At 43.6% G+C, this 18,193-nt stretch overlaps 1 protein-coding gene across 1 annotated transcript in view; it reads left to right on the top strand.

The window, feature by feature from the left end:
- Positions 1-18,193, top strand: part of CDH1 (cadherin 1) — an 81,958-nt gene that overhangs the window by 52,289 nt on the left and 11,476 nt on the right. Inside the window, exons 3-11 of the mRNA XM_042919548.1 lie at positions 5,072-5,289; positions 6,926-7,069; positions 7,169-7,324; positions 8,083-8,227; positions 9,573-9,748; positions 10,009-10,137; positions 12,147-12,329; positions 13,616-13,860; positions 17,610-17,755. Coding sequence (XP_042775482.1) covers positions 5,072-5,289; positions 6,926-7,069; positions 7,169-7,324; positions 8,083-8,227; positions 9,573-9,748; positions 10,009-10,137; positions 12,147-12,329; positions 13,616-13,860; positions 17,610-17,755 — 1,542 coding nt within the window. The remainder of the gene's footprint in view (positions 1-5,071; positions 5,290-6,925; positions 7,070-7,168; positions 7,325-8,082; positions 8,228-9,572; positions 9,749-10,008; positions 10,138-12,146; positions 12,330-13,615; positions 13,861-17,609; positions 17,756-18,193) is intronic.

Consider the following 18,193-nt stretch of genomic DNA (forward strand, 5'->3'; position numbering starts at 1 on the left):
CGACTTCGGCTCAGGTCGTGATCTCGCAGTCTGTGAGCTCGAACCCCGTGTCGGGCTCTGTGCTGACAGCTCAGAGCGTGGAGCCTGTGCCTGTTTCAGATTCTGTGTCTCCCTCTCTCTCTCTGCCCTTCCCCTGTTCATGCTCTGTCTCTCTCCCTGTCAAAAATGAATAAACATTAAAAAAAAAATCAGAATCGCCCCCTGCCCCCACTTCAACCACACTTTGAATCTGCCCCTCCCATCCAACAATTACCATTAGGCTCCTGGTGGGTAGAGTTGCCTACTGTTGGGGGATGTTTAAAGACTTTTTCTTCTTAATATATATTCCTTTTTATTATTGCTAGATAAGCATGTCCCCATTTTGCAAATGGAAACAGTGGTGAAGAATGCTCACTTTGGAGCCAGACAGCTCAGCCCCTCCAGTCACAAGCATATAATTGAGGACAAAGAAAGCGGAGGTAGTGGTCCCTACCCCAAAGGGTGGCAGAAGGTGAGGAGGAATTACAACACAAAGAGCACAGTGCAAGGGTCTGGCTTGTAGAGAACACCATGAGGCCGAGCGGTTAGGAGCAAGAACTCTCAGACGGCCTGGGTTCCAGTCCCAGCTCTGGGCCTCACAGCTTGCCTGGGTTTGTTCCCCACATGTGAAAAGGAAACACTGGTAGTACCATCCTCAGAGTTCTGGAATGGAGTGAGTTAATATTTGTAAAGTGGTTAGAATGGAGCCTGACACTTAATGTTCTACAAGTGTGTAAAAATATTAAGAGAATAGTAGATAAAAGGTAGTTGAAGCTATTAGTCGAGGCTGTGGTTTTTGGTGGTGGTGGGGATGATGTTATTGCAGTGAAAAGATGTCCACACCTAGAGATGGCCACCTGGGTTCTTGGCTCTTGTCACTGGGATTTTGGTTTCTAGACCAAATGACCAAATGACCAGTTTTAGGAAAGGAGGTCATTCTGACTTAAAGAACACTTACTTAATCCCTTGCTGGCTTTATGTTTATTTTTGTTTAATTTTTTATCGTGGAAACGTTCAAATATACCCTGTCCTCATGGACCGATTCTCTTTTTCTTGTTTGAGTCCCCCATGCTGCCATTAGTGGTCACTGTGGCTCTGAGACATGGCCTGGTCCTTGTCAAGGTTGAAGCAAGGAGCCTTCCGAAGCTGGAGATTCCCTCATCTTTCTTGTAATTTCTGGTTTCTCAGCCCAGAGGATCAGATTGCACAGAAAGATAATGGGCCTTAATGAGCACCTGGAAATTCAGGTTGGAGCAGCGCACACTTCTTTGTCACTTCTCAAGGGGTGGGGCTTAGCCACCATTAAGACAAGATGACCCAAGCTGGTTAAGCTGGCTCAAAGTTATTTGCAGAACCATTTAAAAATGTTCAGGCTGCCGCCCTTGGCAAGTCCAGTCCTGCTTGTCCCAACTTTCACTGCCCAGATTTGGGCCAGCTGGGGAAAGGAATTGAATCCATGCATAAACCAGAGCAGCTCTTGTCCTTGTTTCTGTGACAGGTTCCCCCCCCCCCCCCCAGATCACCCCATTACTTCTGCAGGGATGGGTTCGGGGGAGGTTATTTGAAAAACATCTAGTTTGAGATGGAGATCCTATTTTAGACTTAAAAGGCAGTGTCTGCCCATCCTTCAAGGACTTTGCCTTTGTTCTTCTCATTTTTGGTTCCCCTGTTCATGTAGCACATACTGGGCTTCTAGCAAATACTTCTAGCTTGTCTTCCCAAATGCACAGAAAAAATAATCATTATCTACTGCTCGCACTGCTCTTTCACTTTCAAAATGTGGTCACATTTGCTGTCTTGGTTAATATTCACAAAAACCCTGAAGAGGTAGGCTCCATCGATGGTGGTATCCTTCATGTCCCAGTAGAGAAAACAGGCCCAGGGGGGTTAAGCATATTGTTTAAGGCCACTCAGCAAGAACATGGTGGAATCTGGGTTTATTATCTGGTCACAGATAGTAGATATAGAACCAGCCTATAAGGCGAGGGTAGAGGTGGGACCATTGCTGTGATTTTTTTTTTTTTTTTTTTTTTTTTTGTATAAACCTGGAGGACGGGGGGTGGGTGGGTGATTATTTGAAGGACCCTGTTCCCTTCCTGTGAACTATCTTTTTGTTTGGCTGGATAGCGACTCCCAGTTACTTGTACAAGGTGGCCCCAGATTTCTGTCATCCCTGGATTCTAGCTAGGGGGCAAAATAAACCAGGGCCTTAACAGTCTCTTCAGGGCAAGGGAACGCGGTCATAAGACTAAGTAACTCAGGGTAAGGGCCAGTCCCAGCTCTGCTTTCACTAAGTATAGGATGTCAAACAATTTTCTTAAGCTCTCCAAGCCTGGATTTCTTCATCTTCTGAATATCTTCATCTTCAAAATGGAAATGATCATGGTGTTCACCCACCCACACCAGTCAGGTCTTATTTTCTCTGGAAAGGGTGTGGCTATTGGCTTCAGAAACATTTGCAAGGGTGGCCCCTGGTGGAAGAAAATGAAAACTGCAGCCCAGGAATTAGGGGTGGCCTTAGGACTTTGTGGCAGAGACGTGATCCTCATGAATGTAGAGGTGTCTAGCCTTGTAAAATAGGCTCAAGAGCAGGAGTTTTTATAAAAGATCTATTTGGACAAAGTAAAAATTACACTAGAGAAATGAAGGGCGAGTATTTGAAAGGGATGAAAACAGGCCACCTTGAGAATTTCCCAGAATGAGCTGCTTTATCAGCTGTTCCCTGTGTCTAGCTGGCTCTTGAGACAGGTTTCGGCAAGACTGTCTCCTTCAGGTCTCTGCTCAGCCACCTCCACCTCAAGAGGCTTGCTCTCATCATCCAGTAATAGTTACACCTTTCTGAATCCCCCTCTCCTCTGATCACTCTTGTATTGCTCTCTTTAATTCCTTTCTGTCTAGCATTTATCACTTCCTGAGATGATTGATTTCTGTATTTGTCCATGTTTTCCACAACAGTGTAAGCTCAGTGAGGAGCAGTGCCTTGTCTGTCTTGTCTACAAGTTTGTCCTTAGAGCTCAGCACAGCTTCTGGCATAGAGCTTGGTGGAAACCTGTAGAATGAGCCCTTTAGGACATTTTTCACCACCAGCGTCACCACCTTTGGGTATTGGTGGTCTTTAAGTTTTAATACCTTAATAGCTATGAAGTTTTAAGTAGAGTTTGGAAGTCATTGGTCATAACATTCCCCCACCCAAGTAGTCCTTCCCTGTCTTTTGCATTTGTCTTGCTGCCCTGTATGATCAGGTTGAAGACTTTCCTGTGCAACTTTCATTATCTCCCCTGACAATGATCAGTTTCTCTTCTGCATCAGATTGAAAGCAGGTATTACCTCTCTATGCCTGAGGTAATAAAAATAGAGTTAGCACTCAACAACTATTTACAGTTATCAATGTCTTCTGTGGGATACTCATGAGGGTTGAATAAATGATTAACCAAAGTCACATTTGTTTTCAAAAACTTAATTGGACAGACATTAATATAGTGCTTATTATGTGCCAAGCACATAGAGATGTAACTTAAGTCAACCCTAGGGGCACCTGGGTGGCTCAGTCAGTTGGGCGTCCAACTTCGGCTCAGGTCGTGATCTTGCGGTCTGTGAGTTCGAGCCCCGCGTTGGGCTCTGTGCTTGGAGCCTGGAGCCTGCTTTGGATTCTGTGTCTCCCTCTCTCTCTGACCCTCCCCCGTTCATGCTCTGTCTCTCTCTGTCTCATAAATAAATAAATAAATAAATAAACAAACAAACGTTAAAAAAACAAACTTAAATCAACCCCAGTAGGTAGTTGCTTTTATTGCCTTCATTCTACAGATGGGTAGACTGAGGCACAGGGAGATTAATTTGCCCAAGGTCACAGAGCTAATAATAAGCAGAGCTGGGACTTGAACCAGGTAGCCTGTTCCAGAGTCCATATTCTTTAGAGAGAGTGAGTGTGAAAGAGGGAGAGGGATAGAGATAGAGGGAGGGAGAGTCTCAAGCAGGCTCCACGCACAGCTCAGAGCCTGACCCAGAGCTTGATGCCATGACCCTGGGATCACGACCTGAGTCAAAATTAAGAGTGGGATGCTTAACCAGCTGAGCCACCCAGGGGGCCACCCCCAGAGTCCATACTCGTTATCATCATGCCATGTCCCTCTCTCATTGTCTGCCACTGGTTTTGAAATGTCAACATTTACGTATTTATTTAAAATGTTTATTTTATTTATTTTGAGGGGGGTGGAGAGAGAGAGAGAATGAGAGAATGAGAATGAGAACGAATGAATCCCAAGCAGCCTTCATGCTGTCAGTGCAGAGCCCAACTCAGGGCCCAATCCCACGAACTGTGAGAGCATGACCTGAGCTGAAGTTAAGAGTCAGATGCTTAACCAGATGCTTAACCAACTGAGCCACCCAGGCTCATTTACCCCACCTGCTACTTAAATGTAGACTCTGCAATGTCTCACTGTACCCTAGTCTCTAACTTTTGGATTTAGCAAGCATTCTGTCTCAGTAATCTTAGCGGTCTGTTTTTATATTGTCAACAGCCAACTGAAGGAGAGGTCCCTTTTGTTATTGAAAAGAAGTTACTTTCTAGACAGGTCACTGTTTGTAGTTTACAAGTAGATAAGAAAGAAAATCAGGGGCGCCTGGATGGCTCAGTCGGTTGGGCGGCCGACTTCGGCTCAGGTCATGATCTCGCAGTCCGTGAGTTCGAGCCCCGCATCAGGCTCTGTGCTGACAGCTCGGAGCCTGTGCCTGCTTCGGATTCTGTGTCTCCTTCTCTCTGACCCTCCCGCATTCATGCTCTGTCTCCCTCTGTCTCAAAAATAAATAAACGTTAAAAAAAAATTTAGAAAAAAAAGAAAGAAAATCAGACCACAATGAACAGTCTTCCTGTAATTGTGAAGAACATGATGATAATATTGACTACTTTGGTATCTTTGCTGTTCTGTCTCCAGACGATGGCTTGTTTTGAGTGAGTCAGGCTTTTGGTGGGTGAACCACGTTTGCTTTTTAGAGAAGGAACACTCATGTCTTTAATCTGCCCCATTTCCTAATCGCTGTGACATGTGCCCTGCAGTGAGTTTTGAAGGATGCACCGGTCGACCAAGGACAGCCTATTTTTCTGATGACACGCGAATCAAAGTGGGCAGCGATGGTGTGGTTAGCGTCAGACGGCCTCTGCAGCTTCATAAACCAGAGATGAGTTTTCTCGTCCACGCCTGGGACTCCAGCCGCAGGAAGCTGTCCACCACAGTTACGCTGAAGGCAGCAGTGCGCCATCACCGCCGCCATCACGTACGTTGGAGCGTTTCTTGGAAGTTCACCATTGTTTTAGTCCTCTGGCTAATGCAGGTTCCCTAGCCTTGGCACCATTCACATTTGGGGCTGGATGGTTTTCTGTTGTGATGTTTAGCAGCATCCCTGGCTGTAGCCCACCAGATAGATACCAGCAGCATGCCCCTAGCTGTCATAACCAAAAATGTCTCCAGACAGCCAATGCCCCCCGGGTTGGAGAATCACCTCTAGTTGAGAACCATTGGTCTAACTGAACTAATCGTTGGGAATTTTTTTGAGTAGGTGGGGGGAGGGATCAGCCGGAATGATGGCGCAGTGTGAATATCTGTATTTTCTGTGGGAAGCGTAGAATAGTGGGTAAGAGCATGGACACTATCTGGGACTGAATCATAGCCCTGCCACTTACTGCCTGAATAGACATGGGAGAGTTACTTAACCCCTCTGTGCTTGAAATTCCTTATCTGTAAATGCAGATAATAATGAGTGCCTGAATTAACACATGTGAAACGATATAACTGTGCTAGGCATACAGTAAGTACTCAGTAATTGTTAACTGTCTTTTTCTTGGAGGGAGAATGAGCAGGAGATCAATCCTCTGATCATTTTATTTTACTCTTTGTGTTTCTAGTGGGGAGAGTCTTGGGAGGGGAAGAGAAGACTCAATGGGAAACATTTTTTTTAAGTTTTATTTATTTTGAGAGAGAGACAGCGTGAGCAGGGGCAGGGCAGAGAAGGAGGGAGGGAGGGAAAGAGAGAGAGTGTGTGTGTGTTATGGGGTATGTGAGTAACTAATATGCAGGAATGCAGTACTGGGAGGGATTTCTTATCTCATGTCTGTCTTGTGCATTTTGAAACAAATTTGAAAAGCCAGGAAATAGTGCTTAAATCACATTTGTATGTGGGGAGTGGGAGATGGAATTGTCCTCTGGAACCTTTACAGTATTATGGTTAATCACTTTAAAGCACTTAAACAATTTGGAAGAAACTTTCCTTCCATCTTCAACTATCTTATTTCCCTGTGTGTGCATAAAGCTATCTTTATCACACATGAAAACTGTTCAATACGCGTCTCAAAGGGTGTTTTTGGTTCCCATCCCAACAGCTTTAGTTAGAACAAATGGAAACTCAATAGATAAAACAACACAATGAGGTTAAAGAATTTGTATTGATCACAAAGTAGTTCTTAGCACCAATTCCTAAAACTTACCTCATCTTGGCTGATAACTCCACTTTGGAGGCCTATACCCCAAGGAAAAACATAAAAGAAAATTGAAACACTTGAATATCCAGTTGTTGAATAAGCTCTGATATTACATCATCAGAGTGTAATGTTCTTTTAAAAACAACAGGTATAATATATATAGGCTTGAAATAACTTGCAAAATAATATCAAACTCTCAAATGTATAGTTGTGTATGCATACTGATTACTTGAACTCTGGACATGAGAAGGATCAAAAGAGAATGCCATCTTTATTATATGGCAGAGAGGTTCATTGGGTTGTGTTTTGTTATTAAGTTAAAATCATCGACTGCCCTCAGAATGCTGGAGATGCTGGCTGGGTAGGTGGAACTGTTGGGCCTGTATTATTTCTCCCGAATTACCTGATTTTGTTCTTCATCTCCTTTCCTTTTAGGACACTCTCTCCGAAACCCAGACAGAAGTGCTCACATTTCCCAACTCCCAGCATGGTCTTAGAAGACAGAAGAGAGACTGGGTTATCCCTCCTATCAGCTGCCCAGAAAATGAGAAAGGCCCATTCCCTAAAAATCTGGTTCAGGTAGAGAGCAGGAAGTTCTTTACTTCTCTGGGAGCAATTTGTCAGAGAAGGACTAAGAAGAAAAAGGGATAATGCTGTTTCTTTCTGTTTGGTCTTCAGATCAAATCTAACAGGGACAAAGAAATCAAGGTTTTCTACAGCATCACTGGCCAAGGGGCTGACACACCTCCTGTTGGTGTGTTTATTATTGAAAGAGAAACAGGATGGCTGAAAGTGACGGAGCCTCTGGATAGAGAACAAATTGCCAAGTACATTGTGAGTATCTCTCAGAAGCCTGTTAACAATGGGGTCATAACCTCCCAAAATTTTTTGGTCGACCCATGTTGGATCCCTAGATGAGGTGCTCTGGACATGTGAGGTTTAATTTGATAGCTCTGTACCTGTTAATAAAGGGAGATGACAGGAGAGCTGGGGAAAAATTGGGGGGGGGGGGAAGGGGAGGGGAGCATTAATATTTTCTTTGTTAGGAATAAAGAGAGGAGAGTCCTTATGCATGAGTTAAGACCCAAGGTAGCAACTTACTCTTGGGGCCAAAAGTCCCTGACCCAGAGGAAGAGGCCAGTGATGACATTGGGGAGCAAAAGCCATTCTTAGACTTTGGTATCAGAGTAAGCTTGGAGAGCTGAAGGGTAATGCATTGAGGCCAAATGTAGAAAAATCTGGGGAGACACTAGACTGGAGCAGTCAGAGCAAACATTAGCCGGCTGGGAACGAATCAGAGTGTTTTAGGGTTCTACTGTTTTCTCCTAGGCCTGGCTCCCTAGCCCCTCCTATGGGAAATGGGAGCTCTGACCTGGTAGCTGTGTTCTCCAGCCCATGAATCTTTACATATCATGACCTCAAACATTGTCATGACACCACTGAAGCAGCAGCACATGTCCGAGAAAAGTTCTCTGCTAGGGTGTCCTTCCTTGGGTCTTGGAGAGTGGGAGGGGGATGGAGGCCGGTCACATGACTCCTTCCCTTTCTTCCCCCTGGTTGGGACCCATGTAACCTTCACTTGGCTGTTTCAGCTGTACTCTCATGCTGTGTCTTCAAATGGGCATGCAGTCGAAGACCCAATGGAGATTGTGATTACGGTGACAGATCAGAATGACAACAAGCCAGAGTTCACCCAGCAGGTTTTTGAAGGTTCTGTCATGGAAAGTGCTCTTCCAGGTATGGCCAATACATAAGGCGCATAGTTCCCAGAAAGACGCTTAGATTCTTTGGACTTAAGAGTGTTGGGGCTGGTGTTTGGGGTCAGGCCCTTCATAGCGATAGAACTTCTTTAGAAGCTTGCACCATGTGTATAAAACATCCTTTCTACAGAAATGTGTATTATAAAATAGCAGTTTAAGAACCTTTCCTGATTAAGAAACAGATGCATGCCATTCATGACCAGATTCTTTTCTGTCCCCTGTAAAGGTAACCGCTGCCCTGGCTTTTGTGGTAATCATTCCTTTGCTTTCATTTGTCTATTTCACTGTGTGTATATTTATCTCTATATAAGCTCTTGTTTGTTTTGCATGTTTTCAAACTTTATGTACAGGGAACCACACTCTACATGTATTTCTGTGACATGCTTCTCTCGTTTAGCTTTATGTACATACGGTTGTTTGTGTTGGTGCCTATAGCAGTCCAAGTCCATTCATTCTCATTGTCATGTAGTATTTCTTTGCATATATCTCCTGATGGAAACATGCAAGACTTTCTCTAGGGTATAAATCCATAATGGTAGATGGCTCAGTTGTATTGTATGTGCCTGTTCAGTGTGATACTTGCTGACAAGCTGTTTTCCAAAGGGGTTGGACCAGTTTACACTCCCATCAGCAACATATATATCCTGGAATTTTAGACTTTTCAGCTCTGTTGACTGTGTGGTGGTATCTCCATACAATTTTAAATTGCATTTTTCTGCTTTATTAATGGGCTAAGCATTTTCTGTGTTTGCCGGCCCTTTGGGTTTCTTATGACTTCTTTCTTCGTCTTTTGCTCTTTTTTTTCCCCCTTGGGCTATTTTTTTCCTTTTCCTAGTGATCCCTAAAGAATTTTTTTTGATGTGATCAGCACTAGTCCTTTGTCAGTCACAGGTGCTATAAGTGTTCTCTTCTACCTTGAAGGCAGTGATCTCAAGTGACCATCCTCTCTGGTGAAGCCGTGACTTATAAGCCATGTCGGAAATTTGTGGGATTTTTCCTAGTTTTCACCTCATTCACTCTGTTTGAGAGACATGGCACTGTTTCAGTTTAAGGTTACTTATTCCCCGTAGCCCTCCCCTCCAGCCCAATCCAAAGTATCTTGTGGAAAAGCTGAGTCCTTGGAACACTGCTCATTTGGTGGGATGCTGTCAACCCTCCCCCCCGCACTGGTAAGAATTTTGGAAATTAGAAAATGGAGAGCCATGACACGGTACCAACCCTAGGCTCCTCCTGGAACATTCTGGACAGAATTGAGCTGAGCAATGTTGGCCAAAATCCAAAGTGCAGCTTAACTAAATCTTCCTCTCGTTTGGCACTTCCAGGAACTTCTGTGATGCAGGTCACGGCCACAGATGCAGATGACGACGAGAATACCTACAATGCCGCCATCGCGTACACCATCCTCTCCCAAGAGCCCCCACTGCCTCAGAGCACAATGTTCACCATCAATAGGGACACAGGAGTCATCAGTGTGGTCACCACCGGGCTGGACCGGGAGGTCAGGGGTCAAGAGGATATAGAGGGGGTTGAGGGCAAATAGACATCAGCTAGATCACGTGGACCGTGCAAAACTCGGCAGAGGCCAGTTGCCACGTAGCATGTTATGGTCTGAGCTTTGCATCTAAACATCTGTGTAGAGGTTTTATACCTAGAAGGCAGGCTAGCATTCAAGCAAATGATAAAGTGTTTTGATGCTCTGGGCTGGGCTGGGCCTGATATGGTTCTGGGTCCTGACTCCAATGTGTTTGATCTCTGCAGAGTGTCCCCATGTACACCCTGGTGGTTCAGGCTGCTGACCTGCAAGGCGAAGGTTTAAGTACAACCGCAACAGCCGTGATCACGGTCACTGACATCAACGATAACCCTCCCATCTTTGAACCAACCACGGTAATTTTGCAGCCCCTCGGTTTTCAAAGAAAGGTCCTCTGTTGTTTCACAGTGCTCATGGGTGAAGCCTTTGACAGCTTTCCCTAGACTACTGAACTTCAGAAAGCAAGCAGATTGGGGTGGCAGTTGTCCCTGCCATCATCAGCCTGGGCCCTATTGGCACACGTTTGTGAAATTATAAATGGCACCTGAGGTGCCTGGCTGGCACAGTCAGTGGAGAATGTGACTCTTTTATAATTTTTTTAATATTTTTTTGATTCTTTTATTTATTTTTGAGAGAGAGAGATATGACAGAGCATGGCTGGTGGGGGGGGGGGGGGTTGGTGGGGAGCAGAGAGAGAGGAAGACAAAGAATCCAAAGCAGGCTCCAGGCCCTGAGCTGTCAGCACAGAGCCCCACGTGGGGCTTGAACTTCACTGTGAAATCATGACCTGAGCCGAAGTTGGAAAATTAACTGACTCAGCCACCCAGGCACCACAGAAAATGTGACTCTTGATCTGAGGGTTGTGAGTTTGATCCCCATGTTGGGTATAGAGATTACTTTAAAAAAGAAAAAAGGGAGGGGGCACCTGTTGAATTCATGTTTTCATTTTGGGTATCTTGGTCACAAGTCCTACCAGGTTTTGTTTATTCATTGAACAAATATTTTCTTTCTATTCTTTTCTTTTTTTAATCTTTATTTATTTTTGAGAGAGAGAGAGAGAGAGAGTACGAGTGGGGAGGAACAGAGAGAGAGGGAGACACAGAATCCAAAGCAGGTTCTGGGCTCTGAGCTGTCAGCACAGAAGCCCGCCATGGGGTTTGAACTCATGAACCACAGTATCATGACCTGAGCCCAAGTCGGATGCTTAACTGACTGAGCCACCCAGGCACCCCAGAACCTTGAGTCTTAATACATTAATTAGAAATCAGCTCAGTGGTTAATAACAGAGACTTGACTCTTACGTCCTAAACAAATAGGGTAAACTCTCTAGTGTCACAAAAAGCCCGGAGCTAGATTATCTGTGCTGTCAATGAAACCTCTTTTGCCTTATTTGCCACCATCCTTGGTGCATAGCTTCCATCCTCGGTGTCCCCTTATGGCCCCAAATGGCTGCTAGCCCTCCAGCTATGTCTGTGCTTCGTTCAGGAAAGAAGCAAGGCCACGGGGAGCACAAGGCATTGCTGCTAAGTGAAGTCCTCTTATTTCTGTGCAGACCCATACAAGTTCCATTTACCTCTTAGCAACTGCAGTCTTCGAGGATGTCTGGAAGTAAAATACATTGTCTGGGCACTTTGCTGCCTCCAACAATATATTTCGCGAAGAAGGGGTGAATGGATATTAGTATTCAATTAGCAGTGTCTGCCACCCTAACCTAGGCCTTGTGAGTAACATTTATAGTAAGATTTGACAGGAGGTTGGCCAACGCGGGACAGGGGACAATGGAAGAGTGCTCCAGGCAGAGGGAGCAGCATATGCAACATGCTCTGAATCATTGAAAAGCTTGATGCATAGCAAGAACTGAAAACCAGTCAGTGTAGTGAACTAAATGAGGTTGGGTCCTGCACGACCTTGTAGACTGAGGTAAGAATGTTAGAATTTATCCTGAGTGCAAGGAGATGTCATCAAAGGTTTTAAGCAGAGGACTCTACTGACCAGACTTTTGTTGTAAGAAAATTATTGGTACCACTGGGAATGATAGGAAGAGGAGAGTAATGGATAAGCCACCGTGTCTTGAATTTGATTAAGAGCATAGTCATCAACTGGGTCAGAGTGTGCTGTGAGGGGCTCAGGTAGCCAGGTCCTTAAAAAGCTTCTTCAGGTAGTCATGAAGGATGATGTTCCTTGAGTAGTATTGGCTGCTCCACCAATAAGAAATAGAGGCTCTACTGATGGAGTGGGCATTTCCTCCAAGACTCTTCTCCTTGAATCTTGGGCTCAGAAAGGACTCCTTTAGCCCTCTAGGCCCTGGCTCATCTATTGGGTCTCAGGATGTCATAAGTGGTCCATTTTCTCCTTTGCTCTGTAGTACCAGGGGCAGGTGCCTGAGAACGAAGCTAATGTCGAAATCACCTTACTCAAAGTGACTGACGCCGACGTCCCAAATACCCCAGCGTGGCAGGCCGTGTACACCATATTGAACAATAAGGATGACCAATTTGTTGTCACCACAGACCCAGTAACCAACGATGGCATTTTGAAAACAGCTAAGGTTTGTATGGTGCCTGGCAAGATGCAGAAACTGACCTCTTGGAAACTCCCCTGTCCACTGGTGTCTTCTCAGAAGTAGAAGTAGCATGGCATTGGTGGGGTAAGGCTGGGAGGCTTTCCCAGGATCTGTTGGACCATTTGGGATTTGCAGTGACTATTCCAGCACATGTGAGACTCAGGAAGCTCCTTGAGGTTGAAGAGAAAGAAAATACCGTGTGTTTTAAAAGGCTTGCTCCCTTAAACATTTATCTACTCCTCCCCTCCATATCCATTTTGCAAATAAAAGGGAAAATAGTTTACTGGTCTCTGCCATTTTGCTGGATTATTTTAGAAGTGGGACAAATGACTTTTTGAGAAATGTTTTGGAAACCTGAAGACTTAGGAAGTTGGGTGATTTACTTGTTGAGATTACTTAGAGTTAATGGATCCCTGAATCAGCCCCAAGGCTTTGACTTCCTCTTAAGCAAGTGAGCAGACCATTCTGCATTATTACTTTATGCATTACTTACTACATAATCTTATCTCCCCCTAACCATCCAATGTCAACATTGTCTATGCTACCAACAAAAGAAAGAAACTAGTAAAATGAGTCCCTACCATAGACAAAGTCCTTCATCAAAGTTCCCAGTTTTTTCCTTACGGCAACTCCATGAAGTATTCCTTTTCCTACATATTTAGATGTAGAAACAGACCCAGAAGTTAAGTTGCCTGGATCACACAGCTAGGATATGACCCAGCTGGGCTTTGACCTTGTTGCTGACTGATCTGAACTGCATGTTGACAGTAAACTTAATTGAGGTCATTGAGGTGGACAAGCAGGGTCTTCTGTCCATCTGCTGTCACATGGATGGCATATCACATGGGATGAGAACATTCTTACTGGACTTGAATAATGAATGACTTAATGTGCTAGTGTTTGTTCACTGGGGTTTGCTGTTTGACGTGTCCCGTAGTTTGTTTTTATTCTTCTCCTAGGGTTCTCATCTTTATTATGATTGCATGGTAGTCATTGGGAGCTTTTCAAAACTACGCATGTCTGGGCCCCACCCTCAGAGACTGCTATTTACTGGGTTAGAGTGCAGGCCTCCATTTTCTTAAAAAGTTCTCAAGTTAATTCTTCCTAATTAACTAGATTAGCTAGATTTGAGAACCCCTAGGATACTGCTAACCAAAAGCAATAGTTAAGGACTTAATTTTATTTATTTTTTTAAGTAACATAAAATGTATTTTTGAACTCTTTTTTTTTTTCTTTTTCTTTTTCTTTTTTTTTTTTTTTTTGCTCCTTAGGGCTTGGATTTTGAGACCAAGCGACAATACATTCTGTATGTGGCCGTGGAGAATGTGTCCCCGTTTGAGGTCATTCTCTCCACCTCCACAGCCACAGTCACCGTGGACGTGGAGGATGTGAATGAAGCCCCCATCTTTGTGCCTCTCCAAAAGGAAGTGCACATACCTGAAGACTTTGGTGTGGGCCTGGAAATCACGTCCTACACTGCTGAGGATCCGGACCAGTTTATGGAACAGAGGATAACGTAAGTGTGAGGATTTTTTAACAGACTTGCAACAATTGAGTATGAGTGTATGTGTGTGTATAAAATACTTTGTTCATAGCATTTTACCATCATCGGTCTGTGCAAGTCGTCCCCCCCCCCCTTTTTTTTCTAATTCCATTTTACTCTCATTCTCCACACTTGTTCCGTTCCCTCCATAGCCAGCCATTCCTGATTTACTGTTGCTTCCTGTTTGCAAGTTCATGCAGTGTACTAAGAATGTGGTTTTAATTTACATACATGATGTTGTGTTAGAAGTAGCTCAGTATTTCTTCTCCTTTTAAACTTGAAGTCACCCCATAATCTAAATCACACCCACAGATGTTGAAACCACACCTGCCAACCAACAACAACACCCCACAACCATGTATGATAAAGAATGTTCTTAATTTTTTGAGGGCTGGATGTGACTAGGAAAAAACTATGAGAATACAAATCCAAAGAGGACACATGTGTCTTATTAGTAATACCATGATTTCCAAGAAGTAACGGGCCTCCGCCAATGTGCCCACTTCCTCTTCTTGGAGAGGGAGGTTCCTACCTGTTAACATGTACTTTAGGGGAAACTGTCACGACACCTGAACTATCTTCTTTTAAAGTTTATTTAAGTGATCCCTACCCTCAATCTTGAACTCATGACTCGGAGATCAAGAGTCACATGGTCTTTCAATTGAGCCAGCCAGGTGCCCCAGGCTCTCAACTATTTAGAGAAAAACATACAAATCCAGAATAGCGTCTTGCATAGTAATCGAGCGTGTTCTTGTTTGGTGGGGTGTTTGCGTTTTAGCATCAGTGCTTTTCACTGGTTCAAGTTGAAGTTCAAACAGAGTTTAAGTGTGATTTCAGCCTCAGCGGTTAGTTTGGGAAGTGCTGATTCTGTCCTAAGTGAAAGAAAGGGCTCCTGAATACCTTTGGACCACACATGTGCCCTGTATAGGAGGAGCTATATAAAAGGTGCAGGTAGAGATCTTAAAGGCTGCTAGCACTGAGTCATTAGGTCAAGGGTGATGGGGAATTTTTAAATGAAGGAACCAGGCTGATAACACCCAAATCTTCTGATTGTATTTAACATTTACTTAAAAAAGAAAAAGAAAAGTAAGGACAATATAACATAATGTACCACTTGATATGTATGATTCAGTAGCATGCACACAACGTCACTATGGAAATTTTTTTTTTTTTTTTGGAGTAAACTAAAGTTGAGGCAGAACCTAGTTAAGCGTTAGAATCTGATTTTGCAGAAATGCAGAGAATGAAGAAACAAATGCCACAAATCTGGCCAAATGCAGAATGTGGGAACTATATGACAAATGACACTGGAATAAGTGGCAAAAGGGCAGGGAGGACTGCTGTAGATCAAAAGAGTATTAAGAGGCAGATGAACCAATTGTAATATGTAGACTACAACTTGAAGATAGATTCAACACTCCAACTATAAAAGATACCTTTGAGTCAGTCAGAGAAATTTGAGCATGGACGTGGCATTAGATGACAGTAAGTAATTATTACTGTTTTTATTAGATGTGTTGGTGGCATTATGATTATGTTTTATTATTTTCTAATTTCCTTATTTACGTGGGGCACCTGGGTGGCTCAGTTGGGTAAGTGGCTGACTTCAGTTCAGGTCATGATCTCATGGTTCATGAGTTAGACTCCTGCATTGGATCTCTCTGCTCTTGGTACAGAACTTGCTTTGGATCCTCTGTCCCCATCCCTTTCTGCCCCTCTCCCACTGGTTCTCTCTCTCTCTCTCTCAAAAATAAACATTAAATTAAAAAAATTTTTAAAACCTTATCTATATAAGATATATGCTAAGATATTTACAGGAAAAATCTTTTGACATTTGAGATTTGCTTTAAAATAATCTTAATTTCAGGGCACCTGGTTGGCTCAGTCAGTAGAACATATGACTTTTCATCTTGGAGGTCACGAGGTCAAGCCCTATGTGAAGTGTACAGATTACTTAAAATCTTAAAATACTTCAAATGTGTTGAATTTTATACATGTATCCAATGTACTGCTCATAATCCAAGGAGTCCTCTAGGTGGTCCAAACTTTTAGGGCTAGTAAGAAGTGTTTTTAATCAAGGTTGAAAACTATAGTGGGAAACCAAAGACCTCTTGTATGGTTTTCGTTGAATGATGAAGCCTTGGACTGTATGGTTTCCAGGCCAGTTGATGCCTTAGCTTGCAGTAGCGTAAGGGTCATTTAAAGCTTCTCTTTGGGCAAGTACGGGGACCAAGTCTGTGTGTAGAGGCCCTTACTCCTGGAACAAAGACCACTTGCTAAGTTCATGGCTTTGTACTCCTAAGGAAGTGGGGATATACCTGGAGGTATCCAGGGCTCTTGCATCCTTAGCTTTTTTGCTTCTTTTTCTGAGCCTTGCCATGACCCTAGCAGATAGCTGGGCAGTATATCTCTCTTTTTCATGCCTTTGTTTTCTCTGATTGACTGCTTCTGGTACTCCTAAGTAGGTATAGCTTAACGAATCATTCTGGCATTTTGAATAAAACTTTTCTCTTCCTTTGTAAGGCCAGAAGGAACTTGAGCTTCTCTGGCACCTGCCATGAAAGGCCAGTATTACAGCACATCCTCCAGTCACTGTGTCAACACGAGTTTCCAAGTGTTCGTGGTGGGGGTTTTGAGTGGCATATTGCCACCATTTGAGTACTGTACCCTTTGGGGAGCTGGCCTATAAGACTCTGCTTTAAAAATACATAAAGAGGGGCACCTGTGTGGTTCAGTTGGTTGTGTCCAACTCTTGATTTCAGCTCAGGTCACAATGTCACGGTTTGTGGGATCAAGCCCAGAGCCTGCTTGGGATTCTGTCTCTCCCTTTTTCTCTGCTCCTCCCCTGCACATTCTGCTTCTCCCTCTCAAAATAAATAAATAAACTTAAAAAAAAAAAAAAACCTTAAAGTTCATAGTACTCCTTGCTTCAGGCAAAAATTACCCATAGATACTAAATCTATTTGGTGAAAGTTAGTTGGTGAACAGGATATTGTCACATTTTCTCCCCTCAGACCATAGACTAATGGTCTTTTTTCCCCTTAGGAAAAAAGTACCTTTAATGGGAAGAAATCAGGTGCCCTATCCCTTATCCAAGTGATCAAAGTTAACCAAGAAAAGAACAGATGTCATGTGCCTCCTAATGTCCTCCTGAGAAGGACAGTCATCACTTATCCAGTGTTCTTGCCTCCCTTTCCCTCACATGAATTGAGTTTACTTAGAAGGGAATAATCAGACCAGCCCAGATTGAGGAGCTTTCTCCAAAACAACTGGCCTGCACGTCTCAAAAATACCAGTGTTGAGAAAGAAAGGAAAGGCTAAGGAATGTTTCCAAATTGAGGAAACGTGACATCTAAATGTCATGTGTAGATGGATCCTGAATCAGGGCAGGGATGCTCCAGAGGACAGTTTTGGGGAAATCGACAATTTAAATATGTACCATATATTAAATGTTACATTTCCTGAAATTAAAAATCCAATTGTGATTATATAATAGAATGCCTCTGTTCTGAGGGGATAATATGCCAAAGTATTTATGAGTAAGAGAACATGATGGCTGCAACTTCTTCTCAAATGGTTCAACAATGGGTGAATCCAGGTGAAGGGGACATGGATGGTCACACTTTCCTGTAGATGTGAACAGCGAACAAAGAGGAACCCTAGCCTTCTTAGCTATGTGCCGTTCACTCTTGTACTCTAAGCCAGAGCTTGTGCCTTTTCAGGTATCGGATTTGGAGGGATGCTGCCAACTGGCTGAGGATTGATCCAGACACTGGTGCCATTTTCACTCGGGCTGAATTAGACAGAGAGGACTTTGAGCATGTGAAGAACAGCACGTACACGGCCCTCATTATCGCCACCGACAATGGTAAGGATGTCCTTAGGGTTTGGCCTTGGCCGCCTCACCCTCCCAGCTCGTTTGCTTCTTTGCCCCCCACCTTTCTTTTAGAGGCAAGAGTTCATTCTTCCTCTTTTATCCTTAAACAAAAAGCATATGATTTTTAAGGGTACAAATAATTTAGGTCAAGTAGAAGTGCTTTTCACCATTCCCTCTTTATACCTGAACCCACTCCTTCCCCACAGGAGCCAGACTGCCTGGGTCTAGAGCCTAGGACATAATACCTATGTGACTTTGGACTTACAAGCTTATTTCTATGTCCCTCAGTTCCTCTTTCTGACAAAATGATAATACCCCATCTAGATTTTTAATGAATTCATTCATGTAAACATGCCTAGAAGAGTGTCTGCTACATAGTACTACTCTATAAGGACTATCATTATTTTTATCATCATCATTATTAGTGAA

The sequence above is a fragment of the Panthera leo genome, chromosome E2 (genome assembly GCF_018350215.1).
Source record: "Panthera leo isolate Ple1 chromosome E2, P.leo_Ple1_pat1.1, whole genome shotgun sequence".
Lineage (NCBI taxonomy): Eukaryota > Metazoa > Chordata > Mammalia > Carnivora > Felidae > Panthera > Panthera leo.